Consider the following 25,366-nt stretch of genomic DNA (forward strand, 5'->3'; position numbering starts at 1 on the left):
GAAGTGGGGGCTTTGTGGCCACCTATCAGGGGTGCCGTGGTAGTGAATTTCCTGCATTGGCCTGGTTGTGGCGGAGAATAAATGCATTCACTTTGCATCATAATGCAAACCTATTTAATTCATACTTCCCAAACTAGCATGTGATCTCAAAATACAGTTATCCTGGGAAATTCACACTTTTTGAAATTTTGAGATACAGTTACCCAACCAAAGATGCGTACATAATTGTGTCGAATTGCATACAAAAGATGATATTAGGAAAACATCCACATGCGAATGCGTATGGATTTCTGTGTAAACTTTGTTTTAAAATCTGCAAGCTGATGTGGAAATAAGAAAAAACTGAATGTAAAAGGGTGGAAATGAGAAACTAAATGGGTGAAATTAATCTGTACCGGAGTTGAATTAGATCATGGGTAGGCAAACTAAGGCCTGGGGGCTGGATCCGGCCCAATCGCCTTATAGATCTGGCCTGCGGACGGTCCAGGAATCGGTGTGTTGTTACATGACTAGAATGTGTCCTTTTATTTAAAATGCATCTCTGGGTTATTTGTGGGGCATAGGAATTCGTTCTTTTTTTCCCTTTCTTTTCAAAATATAGTCCGGCCCCCCACAAGGTCTAAGGGACAGTGGACCGGCCCTCTACTGAAAAGGTTTGCTGACCCCTGAATTAGATTATCCTTTAGGTAACACTACGATTCCTTATTGTGACAATGCATTCAAACAGCCAGTCACACATCCCAAAGCTATGCTTCATCAGTTCGCCACCTCTGCTTCATCATACGAATGCATTTATGGAGTGGTTGTCATAGAAAATATGCCCACTGCTGCAGCGATGTATTTCACAAGTTTTTAATTGCCATTAACATTAAAAAAAAAAAAGGATGCGATCACCTTGCATTCTATAAAAGCATGATTCATGGGCACAAAAATAATGTAAGAAAATGAGCTATGCTATGCCACCCTAGTCCTTGAAAACAGAAGGCATTATGATGAAAAACTGACTGGAATTAAAGACAAACAGAAAATTGGGAGGCGAGGGAGGAAGGGATGAATACAGCAAACCCTCGTAGTAGTGCTTTAAATCTGCACAGTACTTTTCCATTCATTTGAATTATATTTGTAGCAGCAATTTTCTAACTCCTGGGGTGGGGTGGGGGGAACATATATCAGCTGCATTAGCCGCCTGTTAGTATATTTTTATAATTAGATTTGTATTTGGGATGTGTATGTGTTTTGTGGTGGTTCTCCTGCAATCACACTGGGCAGCTGTTGTCCTCTTTCACCCAGTGTTGCTTCTAAAGGTTTCCCTTCATTCTGCAACCAATCTCACTGAAAACATCTAGTGTGCTCGTCTTCCACATCCAGTGCATTCTAATAACACATTTGTGTATTGAGGTTTCTGAGATCTCTCAATGAAGTATTGCAGCTCTCTAGAAATAATGTACTCTTAATTGCCACCGATTGGCACTGCCACCCCAAGTATTTTCCAAACAGTTCTAAATCTGGGGGGCTCCGTCTTTCTTCTTTGTCCTTTGTAGTGCTGAATATCCCTGTTAAGCATTAAGAAGCCCTTTGGAGGCAGGTCTCCATGAGAATAGGTGGTCCATGAGATGGAGGCACATTGGAGCCTAGGTGCATTCAGCTGGATGCATAGAGATTCTTCCTTCAGGCCTTCTGCGTCAGTACATGAACGTCAGGAGCAGAGTTTAGTGTATACAGAGCTGTTGGGGCAGGGTTAGAGCATATGCTGAGGTGCATTCTGTATGCAAGACTAGTGTGTTCTGAGAACTTATGGAGGGCATGTTTGAACAGGGATCTTGTATTCTCTTCATTTTAAAACAAAAATTTTTTTTCCTTCCAGTAGCACCTTGAAGACCAACTAAGTTAGTTCTTGGTATGAGCTTTCGTGTGCATGCACACTTCTTCAGATACCAAGATACCAAGATGCACACGATACCAAGATGCACACGAAAGCTCATACCAAGCTCATACCAAGAACTAACTTAGTTGGTCTTTAAGGTGCTACTGGAAGGAAAAAATTTTTTTTGTTTTGACTATGGCAGACCAACACGGCTACCTATCTGTCTCTTCATTTTTGTCCTTGCTTCTCTTTTCCATCTGCCCTCACTCTCCTGTACATTAAAGGTAAAGGTAAAGGGACCCCTGACCGTTAGGTCCAGTCGTGGCCGACTCTGGGGTTGCGGCGCTCATCTCGCTTTATTGGCCGAGGGAGCCGGCGTACAGCTTCCTGGTCATGTGGCCAGCATGACTAAGCTGCTTCTGACGAACCAGAGCAGCACACGGAAACACCGTTTACCTTCCCGCTGGAGTGGTACCTATTTATCTACTTGCACTTTGACGTGCTTTTGAACTGCTAGGTTGGCAGGAGCAGGGACCGAGCAACGGGAGCTCACCCCGTCACGGGGATTCGAACCGCCGACCTTCTGATCGGCAACTCCTAGGCTCTGTGGTTTAACCCACAGGGCCACCCGCGTCCCTACTCCTGCACATTAGGCCCTGCCTATTTGAAATGACATATGCATTATGATTTGTCAGCAACATCCCACTGCCATATTGCCCTTCCACAACATGTAGTGCTTCGGGTTCCGAGCCATGGCTAGTTTTGACGTAGAACATACGCACACGATACAACTGTACAACCTGGTGACATCTCTATACATTGTGGGGAAAGGAGGCAGCAAGTCTTCACGTGGACCCCATTTCAAGTAGTCTGGGGTTGACAGGGCTGACCCACTTATGAGGCAAGGTGAGGCAACTGCCTCGGGCGGCAGGATCCACAGGCGCAGCATATCCAGCCTCCAAGAAACACATCACCTGCTGCTCCTGTTGTGTTAGCAGCAACAGCTGTGGTGTCTGCTTGGAAGCTGGATCTGCCTCAGTGGCCCACCCCATGCCACATCTACAGTGGCCTCTTGATGGCTAGGAGGTGCTGCTGGTCTCCTCCCACCCTTGTTCCTGGTGTAGATCTTCACCCCAACTTCCCTGTATGAGGTGGTCACCATTTATGGCTCCAAAATGCCTTGGGCAGGTCTTGTTGGTTGATGATTATAACATGCAGGTTGTGCCTCTATTAGGAAAACCAGGCCCCTCTGTCCAACTCCTGGAGCACCCCCAGTGCCAATCTGATGAAGTCCAAGCATCTTATTCATTGTTCTATCACTCTACTCAAGGAGTGTGTTGTGAGAAGTGGACCTTGATGGTTTTCATGGTCACAGGGCACCACTTTTGGATCTAGATGGGGGTACACAAGATATTTCAAGAAAGGGTGATCCAGGGAAAGCTGTTGGGAAGGTATCCTTCCATTTTGTGTACAGTAAGCTTAGAGGATTGCAATTCATTTCCCTCAAAGACGTACCTGACATCCGAATTCTTTAAAATGACATGCTGAGGCAGCAGCTGAAAGAACTAGGCATATATGGATCCCTGTACTGACTGTTCTGTCTTCTTTTCATCTCTCCTTTTTCATATTCAGGTATGAGTTTCTTTATCTTTTCCTTTCATCCTTACATTGAGCACCACTTGGCACAAATCCCGTTCTGTTTCCAACTGTGGCCAATACAAGTTCATGGTATCTTCTTCATCTTCTGCTAAACAGTCTTGTTCCTCTTATCTCATCCATGCTCCTTTTCCTCAACCATGTTGTCTTTTTGCAAGCTTTGAGTCCCTTCATTCTTCCATCTTTCTTCAAACCTTTGCCACGTACATTTAAAATACATTGACATGGTTAAACACAAATTAGATAAAGAAGACAATGAAGGAAAAGTGAGCTTTCATCAATTATTAGAAGAACACACCTCACTTATTTAAGATAATGAACAAGTGCTCATTCTATTTTTATGTGTGTACATGTAACATGCTTCAGTATACTGTAAATCAATAATATTATATGTATGATGATGATGATGATGAAAATGAATTAGGGTCTAGGTTTCCCCCCCCCTTAATAGTTCTAGCAATGCTAGAAAAGGAAATATATGGTAAAATACACATGCTTCCATCTGGTTGCCAATTTGAAGGAAGAATCAGAGCAATCTGTAGCAAACGTAACCAACAACTTACTGAATAATTTTGCTTAATCATAACTGACTTATTCCTTCATTTGCTGTACTAGAGGAATCAACTCTACAGAGTGATAATAAAGCAAACTTGTTCAATAAAGATGCAGAATTCACTTCCTAGAGCACTGGCCTTTGAAGGATACATTGAAATAATGGTTCTGCAAACATGAGATAGGCCTCCCTCATTCTACCTCCCACCTGCAATGTCTTTTTTCTTTGCTCGGGCCAGAAAGAAGAATGGAAATAGGCAACAGAAATACTGGATAGCAGCTTAAAAGCATATTGTGTGGTAATTTTCCCCACCCAGAGAGATAAAGCGATCATCTATAGTCTCTAGCTATATGATAAGTAAGGACTGTCCCCTTATGCTGCAGCTTGACCATCTAGGAAAGTGGGGACCATGATGGATATTGCCTGACTGTTTGGTCAGCAGCTCTCCACATGGTTAGAAGTATCGCATGGTTGTTGTTGTTCTTGTTGTTTAGTCGTTTAGTCATGTCCGACTCTTTGTCACCCCATGGACCAGAGCACGCCAGGCACTCCTGTCTTCCACTGCCTCCCGCAGTTTGGTCAAACTCATGTTGGTAGCTTCGAGAACACTGTCCAACCATCTCGTCCTCTGTCGTCCCCTTCTCCTTGTGCCCTCCATCTTCCCCAACATCAGGGTCTTTTCCAGGGAGTCTTCTCTTCTCATGAGGTGGCCAAAGTATTGGAGCCTCAGCTTCAGGATCTGTCCTTCCAGTGAGCACTCAGGGCTGATTTCCTTCAGGATGGATAGGTTTGATCTTCTTGCAGTCCATGGGACTCTCAAGAGTCTCCTCCAGCACCATAATTCATTGCATGGTACCACATGTCTAATGCTTATTGGCTTCCAGTGCAATTCTGTACATTCTAGCCTGTGAGATACATAGCACTTGGAACTTTTGTGCTGATCTCAGAAGAGCTGAACATCAAATGTACAACACTCTGGGATTTTCTTTTCTTTTTTACCTGCAAGGTTGTTTATATTGAGCCCTTTCCCTAGGGAATTTAGCTCAAGTAGTTGGACGTGTGACCAATTACTCCCCTTTCTTTGTGAACTGCTTATTTAATAATTACCTGCAATTGTTTTCAGAGTGAATTCATTCAGGAGAATTTATTCAGGGTTTCTCCCTCCCCCCCCCCCATATCATGATCATTATTACCATTATCATTACTATTAATAATAATGATTATACCACACCTTTCCTCTCACAAGAACCCAAGTAATCGGGCAAAAATGAGGTCTGCAGTGACACAATTATCTACATGAAATAGTCTGTATATGCAGAGAAGATTATTTGCATGTAGTTTGAATTTCTTAACATATGTGTGCACCATGGGAAGTAGCTTACTCATAAGCAAGTGTGTTGCTACATGTATAAAATGTAGTGCTAGAAAATGTATAGTTGAATCAGTATACTAAAAATTGTGCACATGTGCTTTAAGATAAGATAAGATAGAGATATATTTCACATGCTAATGTATTCCATCAGTGTTTCATCAACTTCAAAATTTTAATTCAGCTATATACTTAAATGGAAGGCCACGCTTTTAGTTCTACTGCTGTATTCTAGCATCTTCTTTCCCAGTCACTGCGCTACTGCAAAAAGTTTTTTTCCTTTTATGCTTAGACTTACCTATCTCTTAGAGTGGAAATGATGTTTTTGTTTACATGCTGTAATAGATAGATAGTTGAAGGTCAAGTAGCTAAAAATAAAAACAATCTCCTGTGCAACAGAGAGAATCATTACTGCTTTGTTAGCCAACAGGAATTGAGTGAGAATTTTAGAGTCAGACTACACATTATTCAGAGTGAGATGGTTGACTGAGGTAATCAAATTGGGAACCTTGCCACTCCGTCTGCAGATATGGTGTTATATTTTAAAACGCCCCCCACGTAAAAGTGGGGAGAAACCCTCACTGTACGTTGCAAAACAGGAACGTGAGGAGGGAGTTTTCATGCAGCCCTTTCCCCCATGAACTTGTTTAGTACATGCACAGAACTTATTTACATGGGAGAAATGTTCAGATATAAGACCCCCCGCCAAAAAAAGCCCTGCAGTTTGAAGTGGTAAAGTTCAACATCTGAAGGAACATCTCCAACCCCACTAATGTTCAGTTCCAAGGTCCTTCTGGCATTTTGCTCATTGCGAGAAGTGAACTTACGGAGAACCAGGCAGAGGGCCTCCCATCAGATGTCAAAGAGATAAGCAATTATACGAGTTTCTGCAGACATCTGAAGGCAGCCCTGTATCAATAAGTTTTAAATCAGGCATAGGCAAACTCGGCCCGCCAGATGTTTTGGGACTACAATTCCCATCATCCCTGACCACTGGTCCTGTTAGCTAGGGATGATGGGAGTTGTAGTCCCAAAACATCTGGCAGGCCGAGTTTGCCTATGCCTGTTTTAAATGTTTGATGTTTCACTATGCTTTTTGTATTCTGCTGGAAGCCACCCAGAGTGGCTGGAGCAACCCAAACAGATGGATGTGGTATAAGTAACAAATTATCATCATCATTATTATTATTTATAATTCCAACTACTAACTCCTGCTGGATCAGACCAAAGGACCAATTATGTTTTTTTGCCAAATCATTTTTTATTTATTTTCACTAATTGAAACATATTAAAACAAATTTAAGGACCATTTAGTCCAGCATCCAGTGGCCAATGAGATCCTTATGGGAAGCCCTGAAGGAAGACCGAAGTACAACAGCACTTTCCCCACTTATAAATCCCTTAAGCCAGGCCTAAATGATGGCGTATTAATGCACTCTCCTGGAGCTTTTTATAACTAAGACCTTGGTATTCCAGGAAACACGTTCTTAATTTTTCATCAGCAGGCTTTGCTAGAAGAGAATACTCACAGCTACCATGAAATGGATGGAGTTTCTGGGATTTGAAATGCAATGCACTTTAACATTACTTTAAAAGCGGGTGGGCGTGGGCAAAGAATGCGATGTGGATGAATACCCTCCGAATGAGTAAAAATGAATGGCAGAAACATTATTAATTTTGGAGTGTTGTATCAAGTGCCCTTCATGTAAATGAATTTAATGTCATCAATTGTTATCGGCAGCATGTGGGCTGAGATGCGTATTACATTTATGTTAGGATTTTGGCTGCAGCACAATGAAGTGGGCTTATGAATTGCAGTCGAAATGGTCACAGGTTGGCATGCATGCATTAACATATTGCCTTTACATTTATTATATTGAGGTTAAGGAAGATTATTTATATATGCCTCAAGTGTACATGGTAACCTTCCAATCAGCAAGCCCGAGAGGCTCAGTGGTTTAGACCACAGCGCCTAACCGTTGACATGGTAACGTACATATTTATCAGCAAAATAAAAATAAAAATTGTCAGGTCCATATCCCAAGAAGCTTACACTCTAAAGGGGGGTGGGGACTGCAGAGGGACGAGAGAGAAAAGTTACAGTAAGAAGGAATGCACTCCTTCAATGCTGGGCGTTAACAATGTATTTACTTTGGAATCCCTGTTCTTCTTTATCTTTGTAAAGGGGAAGGGAGGAAAACATGTTTTTGAAAGGTGTGCAAATCTGAATTTTCAAATTTTTGGCAAGGAAGCTATTTCTAACGAGACTCCTCCATTCTCCCACTCCCCCACAATGTTTGTCATGCTGTTCGTGTTGAGAGGAGATCTGTGCACAGATTGGATCCATTACTGTGCTGTTTATGATACTCAGGTTCTCAGTTCTTCCTTGACAGTCCTGTCTGTCTCCTGTGAATGCTTGTGGAAGTAACACATGTGCACTGAGCAGAGAAAGAATCCTTCTGTTCACACTTTTCCTTCCATTTTATAAATGCTCCTGAATTAACAACGCACACGTTATGTGACAACATGTGATTCTGTACTTTTCAAACCCAACTTGCTGCTCTGGCAGAAAAAATGCAAAATCTGGGGTGCTAATGACAGACTAAGATGCACAGTGTCCTGGGGATTAAAACGTTCCCTAAGTCTGCATTTATGTCAATTGTTAGCTCAATGTAAAGAGACACGTTTCTCCATATCCTTTTTAAACAATGTCATAGCAGAGCACAGAACAATTTATTTCAGTCTCTGAACCTAGAAATGTGAAGTCGTCAGCTGGTAATGTCTGGCTATTTAATAACCATCTGGATGGATTTTAAATCAATTGGCAAATCAATACAATGTGACAACTTTGATCTCCCCTCCCCAATTTCCCAACTGTTGGATAATTGTTTGTTTAAAGAAAATACTACTGGACCCTTCCCCTGGCACAGTTCACCAATTCAATGTATTATGAGAAGTTCTGTAGAAGACCCCCATCAAATTTGTCTTTCCCTTTCAATCTGTATAAGCCTTTATTAACTTGCAGCATTGCTAGAGGTCATGATAACTGGAAAAGTCAATTAATATATTGTTTGCTGGCTTGCTTTCTTATTATTCAGTCGCTGCAAACAGACTGCACAGGCTGATCATTCAAATTCACCTTGCCATGCACACAACAGCAAAATATATTTATAGCAATAACAGCAGCATTTGAACAGATGCTACATATTCTTACCAACCTCAGCAGCCTCAACTGTTGCACTAAATGCCTCCATTAAAAAAAAAAAGTGCTGACAAATTCAAAGCAAAACAAAATAGATTTTTTATTGATATGTTTTACTTTGCTGGCAGACCAGAGCAAAGGTTTTCTGAACATTTAAAAGATGAAAAAGGTGAAGATTCCCAGAAGCGATTTATCTTGAAGCGAGATAACTCTAGTATTGATAAAGAAGACAATCAGGTTGGTTCTTGGTTCGAGAGTTGCTGAAATTCATTTTTTTATTTCCTTTTTTTCTTTTTGGAAGTGGGCTGACTGGTGTTCTTGATGTTCCTTTGTTGTTGTTTATGCTGCTGCTGCTGCTGCTGCTACTACTACTGCTGCTGCTACTGCTACTGCTGCTTTTCCTTCCTGCTCATCTTCCTCTCCTGCTCCCCTGTTTTTGGCACACAGTGGAATAGCATCGGCCATAAGTGTGTTTGCTTCAGCAGTGGCAGTTTGCATGGGCAGTTTTGCTTGGCACAGGACATGCTGCATGCTGAGGAGTGATTTGGAATGTTCAAAAGGCCCCCCCCCCCAAGCCCATTGGGGGAAACTTTTGTCAGATGCGCTTTGGCAAATGTCTTTGTGTCTCTGTGGGACTTCTTCCAAACTTCTAGAGTCATGCCAAGCTGGTTAGAGATTAATACGGACTAATAACAGCCATCAACGGGTAAAATGGTACGACGAGACCAGATTGACTTTGCAACCATCAATACATGATTTTTCACTTGCGGGGGGGGGGTCTCTTTGTAAACCACTTTGAGGTCTCCCCCCCAAAATCAGTGTATAAATGTCATGAAATAGCAAACAAACAAATGATTGAAAAATTCAGGACCACCCCCCTTATCATAAATGGAACCTGTTTGCTTGTTTTTGCATGTATGTGGCAGAAATCTCCCCTTCTGTGTGCTGCTTGTTGTGTCCTCCTGCACCACTAAAGGTAGCCTTATGAAACATGCTAATATATGAATATATGAATGCTAGGTAGTTTAACAGCCTTTGGGGGGCGGGAATAAACCTGTGATGGAAGTGAAGGTTTTAATTCAAAAGAACATTTTAAAAAAGGAAGAATTGAAAAGGGTTTTTGATTCTGAAGGAGTTTTTAAAGGAAAATTCGTGAAGGTAAGCTAATGTGTATGTTCTCGTTTAATTTTGGGTAAATCCAGCCGCTTGACACCAGAGAGCATCTCTCCGCCTCCTACAAAAGATGCTGTTTCCTTTCCCATTTTTCTTCTGCAGTTTGTTGCTGCACATGGTAATACAGCTGGTTTTCAGAAATGGAGAAGAAGGGTTTAGGGAGCACAGATTGCAAGCAAGGAAGGTAAAGGAGCGGAGGGAAGATACAGCGCAGTTAAAGGAGGAAGGCGAGAGAATTGCAGCTACGGGCTAACAGCAGATATGAAGCTTTGTACAGGGCAATATCTTCCCCATTAAGCACCTTAACATGTTTTATTGCTTTCTGGACTTCACTGCAATGAAAGTCTGCATTTCCTCTCCAGTTGACGGTAACAGCCTAAGGATTACTACAGAAATGATTAGAACTCTTGTGCACAATATTCTCAGAATCATTTCTCCTCATCTGTGAGGCTTTTTCAGCCTTTGATATCACTCGCCTTTCCACATTCTTTTCCTTCACTTGATTTGATAGCTGCTGCTGCTGCTTCAATAAATTAACAAGGGAAGTTTGACAAATGTGCTTTCTCCCCTCACTAGCTGGGAGCATCCTGAGTGGAAGAAGCCAACACACCTCTACTCTAGATTGCGGATTGATTTGCAAATCAATCATGCTACCTCATCTCTTCTTATACAAAAGAGCTCAGTGGTAGAATGCATACTTTGCAAACAGAAGTTCCTGGGTTCAATACCTGGCAATTCCAGCTGACAAGGTCTCAGAAAGCAAGAGGGGGCTAAAACATCATTTAAACCAGTATTTTCCAACTGTTTTCAGACTACAGTTCCTATCATCCCTGACCACTGGTCTTGCTAGCTAGGGATGATGAGTGTTGTAGTTGAAGAACAGCTGAAGACCCAAGGTTGGGGAACACTAATTTAAATTATTATCCAGTACACCTTTAGTACACACATGTTCCCAGTGTAGCTAACTATGAAAAATAAAAGCAGTGCAGTAAATCAAGGCGTGCCAAAGACCTTGGAGTGTTGTCTGATAGAGCAGATAGGACTGATCTAGATGGACCAACAGCGTGGCTGAGTATAAGGCAACTTCATATGATCAAAGAGAAGAACCCGTCAAGCCAATGCAAAGCAGAAACATTCCAGTAGCATCTAGATTGATGCTGTAAGGTACATAGCATAAAACCGTGAGTCGCATGCCACTTTAGGAATGAGACAACACAATCATTCTCGTGCCTCATTTGTTTAAGTGAACATTTATTATTCTCGGCTGACAGTTACTTAACTGCAGTTTTTAGCAGCTCAACTTATATAATCCTCCTGGTTTTTTTTTATGCTCAGCAAAACAGAATTCATCCATTTAGAGATGACAGACGAAGTAAATCAATTGAAGAGAGAGAAGAGGAGTATCAGAGGGTGAGGGAGAGAATATTTGCACAAGATGTGAGTAGTTGTTTTAATTGCCTCTTTAGTGCCATATCTTTATCAGTAGTCAGCCAGTAGCCTCCCACTCTGACACTGTGGCAAGATTGCACTTTGTGGCAGGAGACAGTGGAGGGATGTGAATTGAGTGAGAGGGGGGAAAGTTTGATTATGGATTCATTTATTTTTTGCTCTTTTTTTTTAAGAGGACAGAAACTGAAATGATAGAAGAGTTATTAGATAAGATTAGCTCCAATAGGGCAGGCGTGCTGAACTTGGTTTCCTTTAATTTTTAAATCTCAGTGCATAGGAGTCATTCTGTAACACCCAGATGCAGAACATGGATTTAAATAGGCACTTTCGTCCACCATCTTGTTTCATTGATCCAGGAGTGTTTTTTAAAAAAGTTGTTAGAACTATTCAAATGGGAGTGTGGAATAGTAAACGTGTGATCTAGCAGCCATTTTGGGGGAATATATAAATCCATCATCTTACAACAATATTAGGATAAATGCCACGAGGTACTTCACTTACCATGTTTCTGCCAGATATGACTGTTCCTTTCTAGGGCTGACATTGAGGCAGCAGTTCTTTAAGTTGGAAGCAAAGGCCAACTCTCCTATGCTCATTGGCTGAGAACTTTGGTTTCATGATCCTCTGCCCACCCTTTGAACAGTTTTGCAACTTAAAGAAAATGAAAATGCTTTATGAACTTTTAATTTAATGAATGCATAAGTTGTACTTAAACTAAAAAGAAAGAAAGAAAGCAAAACAGACTATCTAAAAACGGGAGAAATATCTCAAGCAGACGCCGATATGTTTTTAATTGCAGCATGAATTATCCCTGCAGAAAAAGTCCCCGCGATGAGCTCCTATTTTTAGGTATATCTGTATCCACCCTTGCAGATCATGCCATCGTTTGTGGATGCTGAAAGCTCAGTCCAAAAAGTAATCTCAAATGAACAAGCATTTAACAAAAATAGGAAGGGTAGTTTTGGTGGAAGGGTGGCTTCAGAAATATTTTGAGAGCTGGTGTTGGGCTGAATCTAGTTTCTAAGGCTAAGTTCCTGTTGAATATTAGCCTACAATGGATCAAAAGACTTTTCAGAAGGACAGCCACCCATCCCTATTGCAGTAATCCAACCTTGATGCAACTAAGGCACGCTTTAATGTAAACAAGTCTGAATCCTCAGGAATGAGTGCAACTCACACTGCAGCCAAAGCTCAGCATAGGCACCCCAGGAACACCTGCCCCCTGAACCTCCATAAGTGTTCCTAAGCTGTGAACCTAATTTTTCATGGCAAGTCAAACCCCATCCATAAAAGGCTAAAACCCTCTTCCAGAGTCTTCTTCCTGATCAGGAGCAGATACGTCTTGTCTGGATTGAACTGCAGTTTTATATTTTTTTAGCTCCCATCCAACCCACTGCCTCCTTCAGGTACCAGTTCAGAACTGCAACAGCTTCATGGATATTAGATGAAAAAGAGAAAGGGGGCTGTATATCATTCATATTTCAGTGAAAATGCAGTCCAGACTTTCAGACTACTATTCTTGGTGAGGGACAGAATCAGTCCCTGGCTGACACCATCTAGTACAACAGTGGCCAAGGTACTGAACGGAAAACTCCATCACCATCTTCTGGAACCAACCCCTGGGGAAGAACTGGAACCACTGCAAAGTAGTAACCTTCAAACCCATCTCTGTCAGATAGTTCAGAAGGATGCCATGGCCAATGGTACTGAATGCCACTAATATATTCAGCAGGAGCAAAAGAGAAATGTCCTACCTCTCTGGTTCCCAGTGTAGATTCTGTACCAAGCAACCAAAGGTATTTCAGTCCCCAAACCAGACATGAACCCGGATTGAAATAGGTCTAGATGAGGGTGGTCCAACTTCTCATGCCAAGTGGGCCAGAAGCGTACTTCAACATGGAAACGATGGGCCATGGGCCCACTGCTTTGTCACATGGGGACGCAAGGCAATCATTTAATGTCCCACCCAAGCCCTCACCCCCAAGCCTTCCCATAGTTTGAAATACCGTATTGTTCGCTCTATAACACGCACCAGACCATAACACGCACGTAGTTTTTAGAGGAGGAAAACAAGAAAAAAAATATTCTAAACGAAATAGTGGATATATGATTTTTGTGGTTCATGCTGTGGCCACAGACATGTGATCTGAGAGTGAGTTTGGAGTAGCCCAATGCAAAAATCCTGAGGATCCATGTGGATCCATGCTTTGTAACCATGGAGGAGGGAAGGAAGGGGAACCATGGATCCTCTGCTCACGACTGCAGCAGATCCCCCCCCCCCGCCACCCGCAGGCATTCGCTCCATAACACGCACAGACATTTCCCCTTACTTTCTAGGAGGAAAAAAGTAAGTGTTATGGTGCAAAAAATACGGTACTAGGCTAGATAGACAAATAGTTTGGTTCTGGTATGAGGCTGCCTCCTATGTACTTAAGAGTTTGGTTGTGTCATATAATTTCAGCTTGAGACCCAAGCTAGTTGTTACTCAGGTGAAAACTTAAAGTCTCCCAAATGTTCATTATTTTAATGAAAATGAAAAGCATAAGAAGTTTGTTTTTGAGCAGAGGAAAGCTGAGCTGAGTGGAAGGCTGCTTAACTCTTTCCTCCCATTTGTCTTCTCAAAATCACCCTCTCCAGTCTACTTTTCTCCAGACTTCTGCCCAACTCAGTTGCTTAGAGCATGGTGTTGATAACTAAATACTTTTTGCCTTAAACATTCTGATGCCCATGCACTACTTCTTATAAAGGTCCTTTTCTTTTGTACCTATGTGCTTTCAAATGATAGTACATGCTAAAAGGTCACAGATCGTGCATCAGAAAAGTTAAAACCCGAATTAAATCTGTTTCTTGCAGTTACATTTTTGCTGCAATGTGTTTTCCTAGTTGGGAAATTTTGGCCCGCGTTTATCCTAAAACTTCACTGAATTATTTTTTGGTCCAGATTTATTCTGATTGTTTTTTGCGCTATTTATTGAATCTAATTTGAACTGCTGAGTTGATGCCTTAGTCCAGTTTTCAATTTTTAAATGAGAGGCAGGCACTGAGTTTTTCAGTTACTATGATTGAGAGTAGAAGATAATACTGGGCATTTAATAGGCATTTGGGATTTTCCATTCAGTAGAATCAAGAGAGCAGCTTGGTCTATTTTAGCCTGTATGAAAATGATGAAATTGTGACTAGATATTTTTCAAGATTAGCATTGCAGATACTTCTCCTCCAGTCTCTTATACATTCAGTTGATTATGAAATCAAACTAATCCCATTTCAACAACACATCAATAACTATCAGGATAGCTTTTGGAGGGGTTTTGTTCAAAGTGTGCAGTAAAGTAAGCCAATCCCACCATCATTGTACAAATATTTATTCATTTAGATATAAACTAAAGCAAAACATTTTTTCAGCCTACCAGCTAAGAGCACAAACATTTTAATCTTAGGCAACCCAATCGTATAGCTACGGTAACCAATTACACCTTTGTAAAAATTCAATATAAAAGTATTGTCAAAGCAATAATTCTTTACAACCCTTCTGTGAGGGATAAATGAATATTGTAGTAGGTTTAGAAAAGGTATTTAATAAAGTATATTGTAGCTATGGCATTCCCTTTCCTTTTGTGAAAGTTGGGCTGCCATGCTGATTTGAATCTAATATGCTACATTAGAAACATGTTTACAAATCAAAATTGCCCCCTCCGATGTAATGAATGATCACATGATGTCATGCTATTCAAATTAGAGGTGAATTAAATCTTATAACTAGGGCTGCCATTTCTGAATCTCCCAAAACAGGGCATTGTATATTATGCAAATCAAATATGCAGTTGAGCAAATTAGATTAATTATGCTACTGTTACTACTGTTTTCAGCTGGTGCGTCACCTCTTCTCATGCTGTATGCAGCAGAGGCAGTGAGGAAAGGGATATGGAAGTCCAGTCAAATTTCACTGCCTGAGAAGCAGCATTTTTCATACATCATCTGAGGGAGGGGGCAGCTGCCTCCGTCCTTCATTAACGGGAACATAAAACTGAAGACTAACAAAATATAAAAAAGGAGATCACAATGCTGTTAAGGCGCGCTATCAGATATCTGTGTTCTCCAATACCTGTCTCAAGTGTACCAGCAAGTCATATTTTGGAAACTCAGTGGTGGAGCACATGCTCTGCATGTAAACAGTCCAAAGTCCAGTCCACATTTCCAGATAAATGTTCAGAAGTGAACCAAACTAAGAATTTGCAAGAGCAGAATGGCTTCCGCTTGCACAACAGAATTTCCATTTACCTGCTCTGGGTGGTTAGGGTGAGGTGAACCAGAGCAGATCTGAAGTTGGGGGGGATGCAAGGGAAGGAGAGGGGAGGGAAAATCCATTGCGCGAGCAGAAGTTATTCCATTCATGCAATGACTTACCGTATTTTTCGCTCTATAAGACGCACCAGACCATAAGATGCACCTAGTTTTTGGAGGAGGAAAACAAGAAAAAAATATTCTGAATCCCAGAAGCCAGAACAGCAAGAGGGATCTGGCTTATGCGATAGCCTCTTGCTGTCCTGGCTTATGGGATAGCCGTGCACAGCCTCTCCCGGGCAGCGAGATGAAGGCTCCCCCTGCCCAGAAGAGGCTGCACATGGCTAAGCCAGAAGCCAGGACAGCAAGAGGGATCGCTGCGCAGTGATCCCTCTTGCTGTCCTGGTTTATGGGATAGCCTCACGAAGCCTCTTCCGGGCAGCGGGAGGAAGGCTGCGCTCCCTTTAAAGAGCGTGCGGAGCGTGTGTGCGGCTCTTGGGGGCTTTTCCCATGCTCCACAGGGCTCTTTAAAGGGAGCGCTGAGCAGAGCCTCCCGCCTGCATTCTCTCCATAAGACGCGCACACATTTCCCCTTACTTTTTAGGAGGGGAAGAATGCGTCTTATAGAGCGAAAAATACGGTGTACTTCAATACAACCCAGAAGCAGCAAGTGCTGGAGAGAAAACAATATTGGGCTATTTGAACTAATGGACTGACTCTGTAAAATGTGCAGCTGTATATGACCACATGACATTCACGCCCTTCCCAAGTCATCCACGTGCTGTCGTTCTACTGCCATTCCTCCTGCTTTGGAGAAGAAACTCTTTGTTTGGTGCTTAAGCATGGGACAACTTCCACTCATTTCAGGCACCTGTTTGTGGGTCAGTTCCCCTCCCTCCAGTTCTATATGAAATCTGTTTTGCTGTGGAGTACAGAGTAGATATTTTAATAGGTCCTTCCACATAGGATAGTATCTATTTGGACTTCTCAACTTTCTAGATTTTAAACAATAATTACTGCATCCATTAGGTATTCTCCAAAGCAAACTTCTACAACCTGCGGTATAATTGCAGAGATGAGGTTCACAACTGTAGCTGCCCACGTCTGAATGTTTTAACCCACAACAATAACTTTTCTAAACCCCCTTTAAAAAAAAAGCCCCACCAAGAACAAAATCTGGTCTAGGTGTTGCGTTGAGAGGGGGAGTGCCTGCAATCTGAGACATCTCCAGGGAATCTGGATATACCAGTTGCAAAAGTTCACACTTCATGGATGCAAATATACAGCTCTTGTTCCAGCTCCAACTTACCACGGGGATGATGAAAGGAATCAATAACCATTAGATAGCTTGTGCTAAAGTGCCCATGTTTGCTAAATATATACGACCCTGTATCCGTGCTATTTTCCTAGAAAAAGAGGTGCGGTAGCTCACCAAGAACAACTCCCTTGTGCTGGAACTGAGTTCCAGCGAGTTCCAGCTGAAAGAAAAGTCCTGTCCTGTATTTATATTTGTTGTTGTTTAGTCGTTTAGTCGTGTCCGACTCTTCGTGACCCCATGGACCAGAGAACGCCAGGCACCTCTGTCCTCCACTGCCTCCCGCAGTTTGGTCAAACTCATGCTGGTAACCTCGAAAACACTATCCAACCATCTCATCCTCTGTCGCCCCCTTCTCCATCTTTCCCAACATCAGGGTCTTCTCCAAGGAGTCTTCTCTTCTCATGAGGTGGCCAAAGTACTGGAGCCTCAGCTTCACAATCTGTCCTTCCAGTGAGCACTCAGGGCTGATTTCCTTCAGAATGGAGAGGTTTAATCTTCTTGCAGACCACGGGACTCTCAAGAGTCTCCTCCAGCACCATAATTCAAAAGCATCAATTCTTCGGCGATCAGCCTTCTTTATGGTCCAGCTCTCACTTCCATACATCACTACTGGGAAAACCATAGCTTTAACTATACGAACCTTTGTTGGCAAGGTGATGTCTCTATTTCTCAAGATGCTGTCTAGGCCTGTATTTAAAATGTATTTATATTACATTTGCCAATATAGACCCTGAAACTGGCAGTGAGATATCTCGATTAAGGACAGCAGAGCAGAAATTACATACAGCAGCTTTTTCATTTCATTTTAATTGGAAATTTGCAATGAATAAATTATGAACATGAATAACACCACCGTAGCAACTTCCCTTGTTTTTTTAATTATAAATTGTGTTTAATTTATGCTGTCCCCACCCTTCTGATACGCCTCAAATATCTGCTTTGGCATCACTACAAGCAGATGTTGTCAGGAGAAAATTGAACAGATTGGCAGCTGTGTAAACAGAGAGGCTTGGGTTGCTAAACGGAAGATACAGGGGTGGGTGATAGAAGAACTGCAGAAGAAACATACAAAGGACACTCTTTTGCAAGGAGGGAAATAGGCAAGAGTAGCAGTCTGGTTTTTCAGCAGAGATTGTGTGACACAAAACCCTCTGTTATTAAATGTGTGTGCACACGTTTCTCATGAATGTCCTATCACGGAATGTGTAAATTTATTTTAAAAAACTGTAATGCCTCAATACCTCTTAAGGAAAGCCTTTACTACTCTGCTATTATTACTTAAATTTACAGCCATGGCACATCATCACAGCACTATTAGAAGGCAACATTAATAAGATCTATTCCCATTGTTTCCATAAGAATCTTGATGTACTGGCCCGTCTTGGTTTTGTTAATCAATAGTCACATTTGAGGGCAGCATCCAGACACGGCCTTCTTTCAGAAGGATGCTACATTTTATCATAGAGTGCCCACCATACTTCTCATGCAGCACCCATTGACAGACCAATCCTCCATGAAATTATCTATTTATTTTGTTTAATCGAACATGTAATGAATTTGATGTTGTTTAGGATTTTTTGTGAATAAATACATACCTTGAGCAGAGTAATGTAGCAGCCACATGAACGCTTTAAAACACAGTTCAGTTAAGTAATATGAGTGAATGTGGTCTCCAGAAGAAGGAAGGCTCAAGTCAGAAAGAGAGAGAGACCATGCACAAAGGGAAAACAAGAACAAGCAAAGGGGGAGGAGGGGCAGGCTACTTATTTGTGAGTTTGGAGCAGAGATGTCCATACCATTCTGGCAATCCACCTTGTCCCAGTTTCATTCAGCTGGATAGACAGATGATAGATGATAGATAGATAGATAGATAGATAGATAGATAGATAGATAGATAGATGATAGATAGATAGAGATAGATAGATAGATGATAGATAGATGATAGATAGATGATAGATGATAGATAGATAGATAGATAGATGATAGATAGATAGATATAGATAGATAGACAAACGCATACACACACTATATACCATAATAAACATATTAGAAGGTTGTGCTTCAGTCTCACTGAAATCAATGGTGTTTAAGCCATGGCCAACTTGATTCATTGATTTTGGTGGGATCCAGCTAAGTCTGGATCCAGGTAATAATTTTTTAAAATCATTATCTCTAGATTTGTGATAGCTGCAAGTTCAGAATCTTGATTTTACGATACATATAAGCACTTTTCTGTTGTTTCCCCCCATGTGGCTACTACTGCACAAGTTGGAGGGGGCCAACAGGCCACCATCACCCATGCCCCCATTGCCAAAGTATTGGGGACTGACCTTCTGTGGTGGGTAGTAACAGATAGACTCCCAATGTAAGGTAGGATCCTACAAGATCAGGGTTCTAAGTCCCATAGGGCACCTGTTCAAGTATAGCAGGTTTCCTGACACAGTTGTTCAGGCTGCAGCGCATTGGGTCTTGTGGTCCAAAGGATAGTAACTGGGACATGGAGGAAGAGGCTTCCCCCTATCCTCTCCTTCATACAGTGGTAATGATATTAGGGAAAGGGGGAGAGAATGACTAACTGAACAGGGAATTGCTTGCTTAAGCTACAGTTGAAGGCCACCTGAACCCCAGCTCCAAACTGAGTTCTTTATCCACACTGCTTTCTACATAGCCCCTGTTTATTGTCTGCGCCGCCCCCGCCCAAGCTCTTCTTAAGCCATTCAAATAGTTTCACAAGGTTATGTTAACGAAGCACTTGATTACAGATAAAATAGCTTACACGTCTTCCAGAAATATTAACACTATGGATTGGGAGAGAAATGGGAAATTAGTGTCAGAAAAAAAGACTTCTCACGGGGGATTGTAGGACGTTTTCAGCATGTAGAGATAGTTCAGCAGGACTTGAAGCAAATGCATTTATGCATTTGCATAATGAAGTTTTTTGTCCTGCATTCCTTTAAATTTGCGATTGGCGGGCAAGTGAAACATTTAAAGGTAGTGTTAGCAATTGCTATGCTATGATAGCACAAGCATTAAGCAAATGGAGCATTGCATATGAAAGACCAAAGTGAAACTCAACATGATAATAGCTAACTTGCTTCCCCTAAAGCTTGTCAGCGCTTTCTTTCTTAAAGACAACAACAGCAAGGGTAATGTAATAAACTGTGTCTGTCTTTTGTGCCACGGAGACCCACATCAGCACTGATAAATGCATATTCCAGGAGATGGCATGGCCTCGTGCCAGCTTCTGCAGCATGGAAGATGAACGGAGCTATTATTGAGAGTTTATCCATAAGACTGTAATGCTGAACACACCGATACCCTTCAAGATACTGAAGAGGTAACAGTCATCTTACACTTTTCAATAACTAATTTAGTGCTGTTTACCCTTATTCCTGACATGAACAACAGCAATTTTCATAAGCTATGTTCCCTCCGCAAACTTGACCTCATATGCACATCTGAACTCTTCTAGTCTTCTCTGACACAGATTTCTGAGCCGATGTTCACTTCATAATTTCCACATCCAGCATGTAGTGCAGAAACGCAGACAACACACTAATACATTTACACAACTGACAACAAAACTATGGCCTCTCTGAAAATGAATGCCATCAAAGGTGGAGAACTATATTGCATGTTTTTGTTTCATCTTAGGAAATACAAATTTGTTAATTAAATGAAATGGGCAGCTTAAGATAAGTAAAGCAGCAAAATGGGGGAAGTATTGGGGGTTTTCCCCACATGAATATATTTGTTATTCTCTCCATGCTGTAAACTATGTGTCCTTACAGCCTTGTTTTCTTGTGTGAAATCTGTGCGATCAACGCAGAACAGCAAACGAAAGTTTTAATGAGTCAGGCTCATATACGCCATGAGAGACCTGTATTATTACATTGGGAGTTGAGATCATCATCACTATTACAGCTTGTAAATGAAATATCTGTTACTGTAAATTGCCACAGCCTCCTTGGCCTCAGCCAAGCAGCAGCTGAGTTTATGCAAAATGCTTCAGCCATATGTATTTCATGAGGGAAAACTAGAAATGAACATGGATGTCTGTGATTTATCACAACAGTTTTCGGAAGCCCCTTTCTGAACATCCTGTAAAAAAAAATTGAAAATGAAAATGTACACAGTAGCTGGACTTTCATAGCACTAGAATTTGATGTGGCTTATGATGTAATTTGAATCATCTGCAGTTTCATAGTTGTGGAAGCAATGGGCCTTGCTTCTCTCGCTCTCGTTCTCGCTCTCTGTCTCTTATTCATTTTCACTTCTTTTGTTTAAATTCACTGCAAGTTTGGCTGAGGGTTTTTTCTTTCTTTCCGAAAACATCTATTGTGCTCGTTATGAACAAAAAACAAATGGGAAATGCAGAGTCAAAGGCAATGAGAATAATTCATGGATTCAAACAACATTAAAATGATAGATTCTTGGCAATGGAATTTATTTCTTGTCAAATTATTTTCCATCCAGGACACGTTAAAGTACCATTAGCTTTCTTAAATTTGTTTCTTATAATTGAACCATGCGGGATTAAAAACTATTCTACCTGCTTCAGCTTCACTCACTCTGTGTTTTATTAATAATAATAATAATAATAATAATATCTTTATTGTCATTGCCCCCTCTCAGGGACAACGAAATTACTCGACTGCTCCATAAAAACACTAATTAAAACAATACAGTATAGTACAGCAAGGAAGATTAGATGACTTTCAAAGTCCAGGCTTCCCATTCAGGGCTGAGATCGCTCTGGAGAAGAAGCTGTTCTTAAGACGGCTCGTTCTTGTCTTCATCGTCCTGTATCTCCGTCCCGACGGCAGGAGCTCGAAGAGACAGTGACCAGGATGCGATGGATCTTTTACTATGTCCAGTGCCTTCCTATGGCACCTTGTGGCATAAATCTGCTCTAAGGTGGAGAGTGGGCAGCCAACAATGCTCTCTGCTGCCTTAACAACTCTGCACAACCCCAGCATATTAGCTCAGCATATTTTCCTTCCATTTGTCTCTCATTGACTTCTTGGCTCCAGTCAAGAAGTTAGCAGTTCCTTATGCCCCACTGAAACTGATAAATTAGTTGCAACATACCTGTTCCTCTGATTTCAGCAGGTTTTAAGCACTTTTAAACATGTTTGTTTTGGGATTGTTGCTTAAGCACTTCCTATACTTCTCAAAAAATATCTGAAACCTGTACTCCTCTGAACTCTTCTGAGATAAGAAATATTGATATATGGTTACCTCCACAAAAACAACCTGTTATTAATTCCTTCTTAACAATTGTTTGAGCACTCATTGTATCCATGATGCATGAATGTGGAAAGTAATTCTGGTTTCAACCTGGAAAACTCAGATGTGAAGGTTACCTTGTTTACCAACCAAAATGCTTTTTTATTTGTTTATTTGTTTTGTCTTCCAGTCAGTTTGCTCCCAAGAAAACATTTTTCTGGATAACAGGTAAAAATGTGCATATGGATTGTATATATTTTGGGTTATTTACTTATTTGGCATATTTTAGACAGGCCTTCAACTTGAGTTCTCAAATATTGCAGTGAAAAAACAGCATAAGCCACAAAATGATCTAATTCACAGGTCAGCCACAAAATAGCAGCAACACCAAAGTCACAATAAAGGGGAACTGTCCAACTAACTCTTACGTCCCCCAAAGCCAGATGAAACAGATATGCCTTTAAGAGCCGTCAAAAAGATGTCAACATGAGATACAAATGTATCTCTAATGGAAGGGAGTTCCATAACCCAAAAAGGCCATTCTACAAGTCTCCATGGAATTTGCTGTGGTTATAGATGAAATTATCAGCAGAATTTAAGGCATGTGTTGGCAAGTAATGGGAGAGGCATTTCTCCTATGACCTGGGCCTCAAGCAACGGTTGTGGAGTTCAGCTCAAAATGATCCCACTGCTATTAAAAGCCTTTCTCCTGCAGCCTTCTGTGCTGCCTCCTGGAAGAGATTAGGGGGTGGTCATAGGATCTTCATGGGGGGGGGGGAACAAATGAAAATTACTTCTTCACCCTTTTCTCTCAGTGGGATTCCTCCAATAGATCAGGAGCCTTCCACAGATTCCTTCTATTCATGGGAGGCGAAATCTGGACCCAAGTTAGTATGTTTTAATAGCCTCAATTTGTATTCTAATGCTACTTTGGCTGAGGGATCAGCTAATTTGTCCCAACTTAAAGTAGCTAGCATGGAGTATATCAGGCATAGGTAAACTCGGCCCTCCAGATGTTTTGAGACTACAGTTCCCATCATCCCTGACCACTGGTCCTGTTAGCTAGGGATGATGGGAGTTGTAGTCCCAAAACATCTGGAGGGCCAAGTTTGCCTCTGCCTGGAGTATACGCAAACATTAGAGCAGAGGAATACATAGCATTTGGCAGAGGTTTTCAGTTTAAATATAAGCAAAGGGGTATTAAGATGATATATCATTTAACTGATGGGATGCACTTAAGTCACTAATTTCTTAGGTGTGTTACATATTATATTAGTGATTAAAAACAAACAAATGCATGCACGCACACACTGGGGAAATGTAACTAGTTTTTACCGAATATCCAAGGCTGTCACAAGACATCATAGTGACTGAATTAGAAAATCCAAATGGCTCTTCTCTCATTCCACTAATTAATGTGAGGAAGAATTCACTAGGAAGGTCTCCAGTGCCAGGAAACGTCACTGGAATAAATGGGAACTTCACAAATGGACAGCCTCAAGGGTTTGATCTGGATCTCTCCCAGCCTTAATGACAGGTAAAATCAGCCACCAGTGGTGGCCATTTGACCTTAGAACAACATACAGTATGTGAATATTCTGAGTTTCAGAGGAGAGATCATGCTGTCTTTCTCAGATATATAAATGCTCTTGACTTGTGGTAAATGGGATTATTCTGGCTGCAATTACATTACTGGAAAATAATGAGTGTCTTAATGTTATCAGAGCCTACTCTAGTGTCACATTACGGAGTGATGCACTACCATAAATATATATATATTTATAGCAAACATGTTGCAACCAATGCAAAAATAAAAAAAATTTTTCCTTCCAGTAGCACCTTAAAGACCAACTAAGTTAGTTCTTGGTATCAGCTTTCGTGTGCATGCACACTTCTTCAGATACCAAGAACTAACTTAGTTGGTCTTTAAGGTGCTACTGGAAGCAAAAAAAATTTTTGTTTTGACTATGGCAGACCAACACGGCTACCTGTCTGTAACTGGAACAATGCAAAAATAATTTATAGAAAAGGGACTGCCATTCAGTGTGCACAAACCAATATCAAAGAAGAGAGTCCAAAATCATCCTTATGGCTACTAAAAAGCTGTTGTGACTTTGACTGCAGTCTTATTTAAAAAATAAGGAGCGTGATAAAAAAATATATGGCTGTAACAGCCGAAGCATTGTTAAATCCAAGTTTTCAAAATGCCCTGTTTTTAAATGTGTTTCCTTCCTTTTCATTTTCATCAGGCTCTTGGAGGATAGCATATGCAATGAAACCCTTAAGAAGAGGCAGCTCTTCAGGTATGCACAATGCAGATCATTAAAGATATATTTGTAATTTTGCATTGTTTAAATGTTTAGCTTTGACCTCGGAGTGGGCTATGGCATTAACAAAACCTAAATGAAACCATTGAAACCGCACCCTGCTCCTCTCCTGGAAACATCATATCCAGCAAAGCTTTCAGAAGTGTCTCAAGACTGAGTCTTAAATTAGTCTCCAAAGGGACAGAGTTACACAGTGTGTATGTGTATGTGTGTGTGTGTGTGTGTGTGTATATATATATATATATATATATATATATATATATATATATATGGATCAAGTACATAGATAATATACCCAGTTGTGGTTGAGACTGTCAGTTGACTTTAGGGATCATGGCAGGACAAAGGGAAGAGAAGGCTTTAGTTTTAGAAGTAACTAGGGGGTCATTTCACCATGTTGTCATGAAATTTCAGCATCTGTTATTGAAATCTCTAAATATGTTGGTGAAATCAGAGAAACAGCCCAGGATTTGTGCTGATTTCATATCTGCACCCCATCTACCCCTGTTTTTATTTGTTTATGTTTATTTTTAGTATTTTTAATACAGTAGTACCTTGGTTTACGAACTTAATCCGTTCCGGAAGTCCATTCTTAAGCCAAAGTGTTCTTAAACCAAGACGTGCTTTCCCATAGCAGCGGGAGACTCAATTTACAAATGGAACACACTCAACAGGAAGCGGAACATGTTCTCCTTCCAAGGCAAACCAAAACACCTACTTCCAGGTTCTTAATCTGAGTCGTTCATAAACTAAGCTCTTCTTAAACCAAGGTAAACATCACGATAATACGATATATCACAATGTCTGAAATAAAGATGGAGCTATGTAGAAGCACTGGGTGGCTTCATGGTTTTCCCCACATTGTGATTTTTGCATAGTGCGTGCACACATCATGATTCACAATATATTGCCAACAATTATGAAATCGATATCACAATATGGACT

The 25,366-nt window shown here is 41.1% G+C and overlaps 1 protein-coding gene across 21 annotated transcripts in view; it reads left to right on the forward strand.

The window, feature by feature from the left end:
- ARPP21 (cAMP regulated phosphoprotein 21) overlaps window positions 1-25,366 on the forward strand; it is a 255,503-nt gene that overhangs the window by 160,959 nt on the left and 69,178 nt on the right. For 19 of the 21 annotated variants that reach the window (XM_053359483.1, XM_053359482.1, XM_053359485.1 and 16 more), the window contains 4 exons: window positions 8,773-8,881; window positions 11,153-11,254; window positions 22,285-22,322; window positions 24,344-24,397. In XM_053359483.1, the coding sequence (XP_053215458.1) occupies window positions 8,773-8,881; window positions 11,153-11,254; window positions 22,285-22,322; window positions 24,344-24,397 (303 nt within the window). The remainder of the gene's footprint in view (window positions 1-8,772; window positions 8,882-11,152; window positions 11,255-22,284; window positions 22,323-24,343; window positions 24,398-25,366) is intronic. The other 2 variants (XM_053359492.1, XM_053359493.1) reach the window with 1 other exon arrangement.

The sequence above is a fragment of the Podarcis raffonei genome, chromosome 12 (genome assembly GCF_027172205.1).
Source record: "Podarcis raffonei isolate rPodRaf1 chromosome 12, rPodRaf1.pri, whole genome shotgun sequence".
NCBI classification, from domain to species: domain Eukaryota; kingdom Metazoa; phylum Chordata; class Lepidosauria; order Squamata; family Lacertidae; genus Podarcis; species Podarcis raffonei.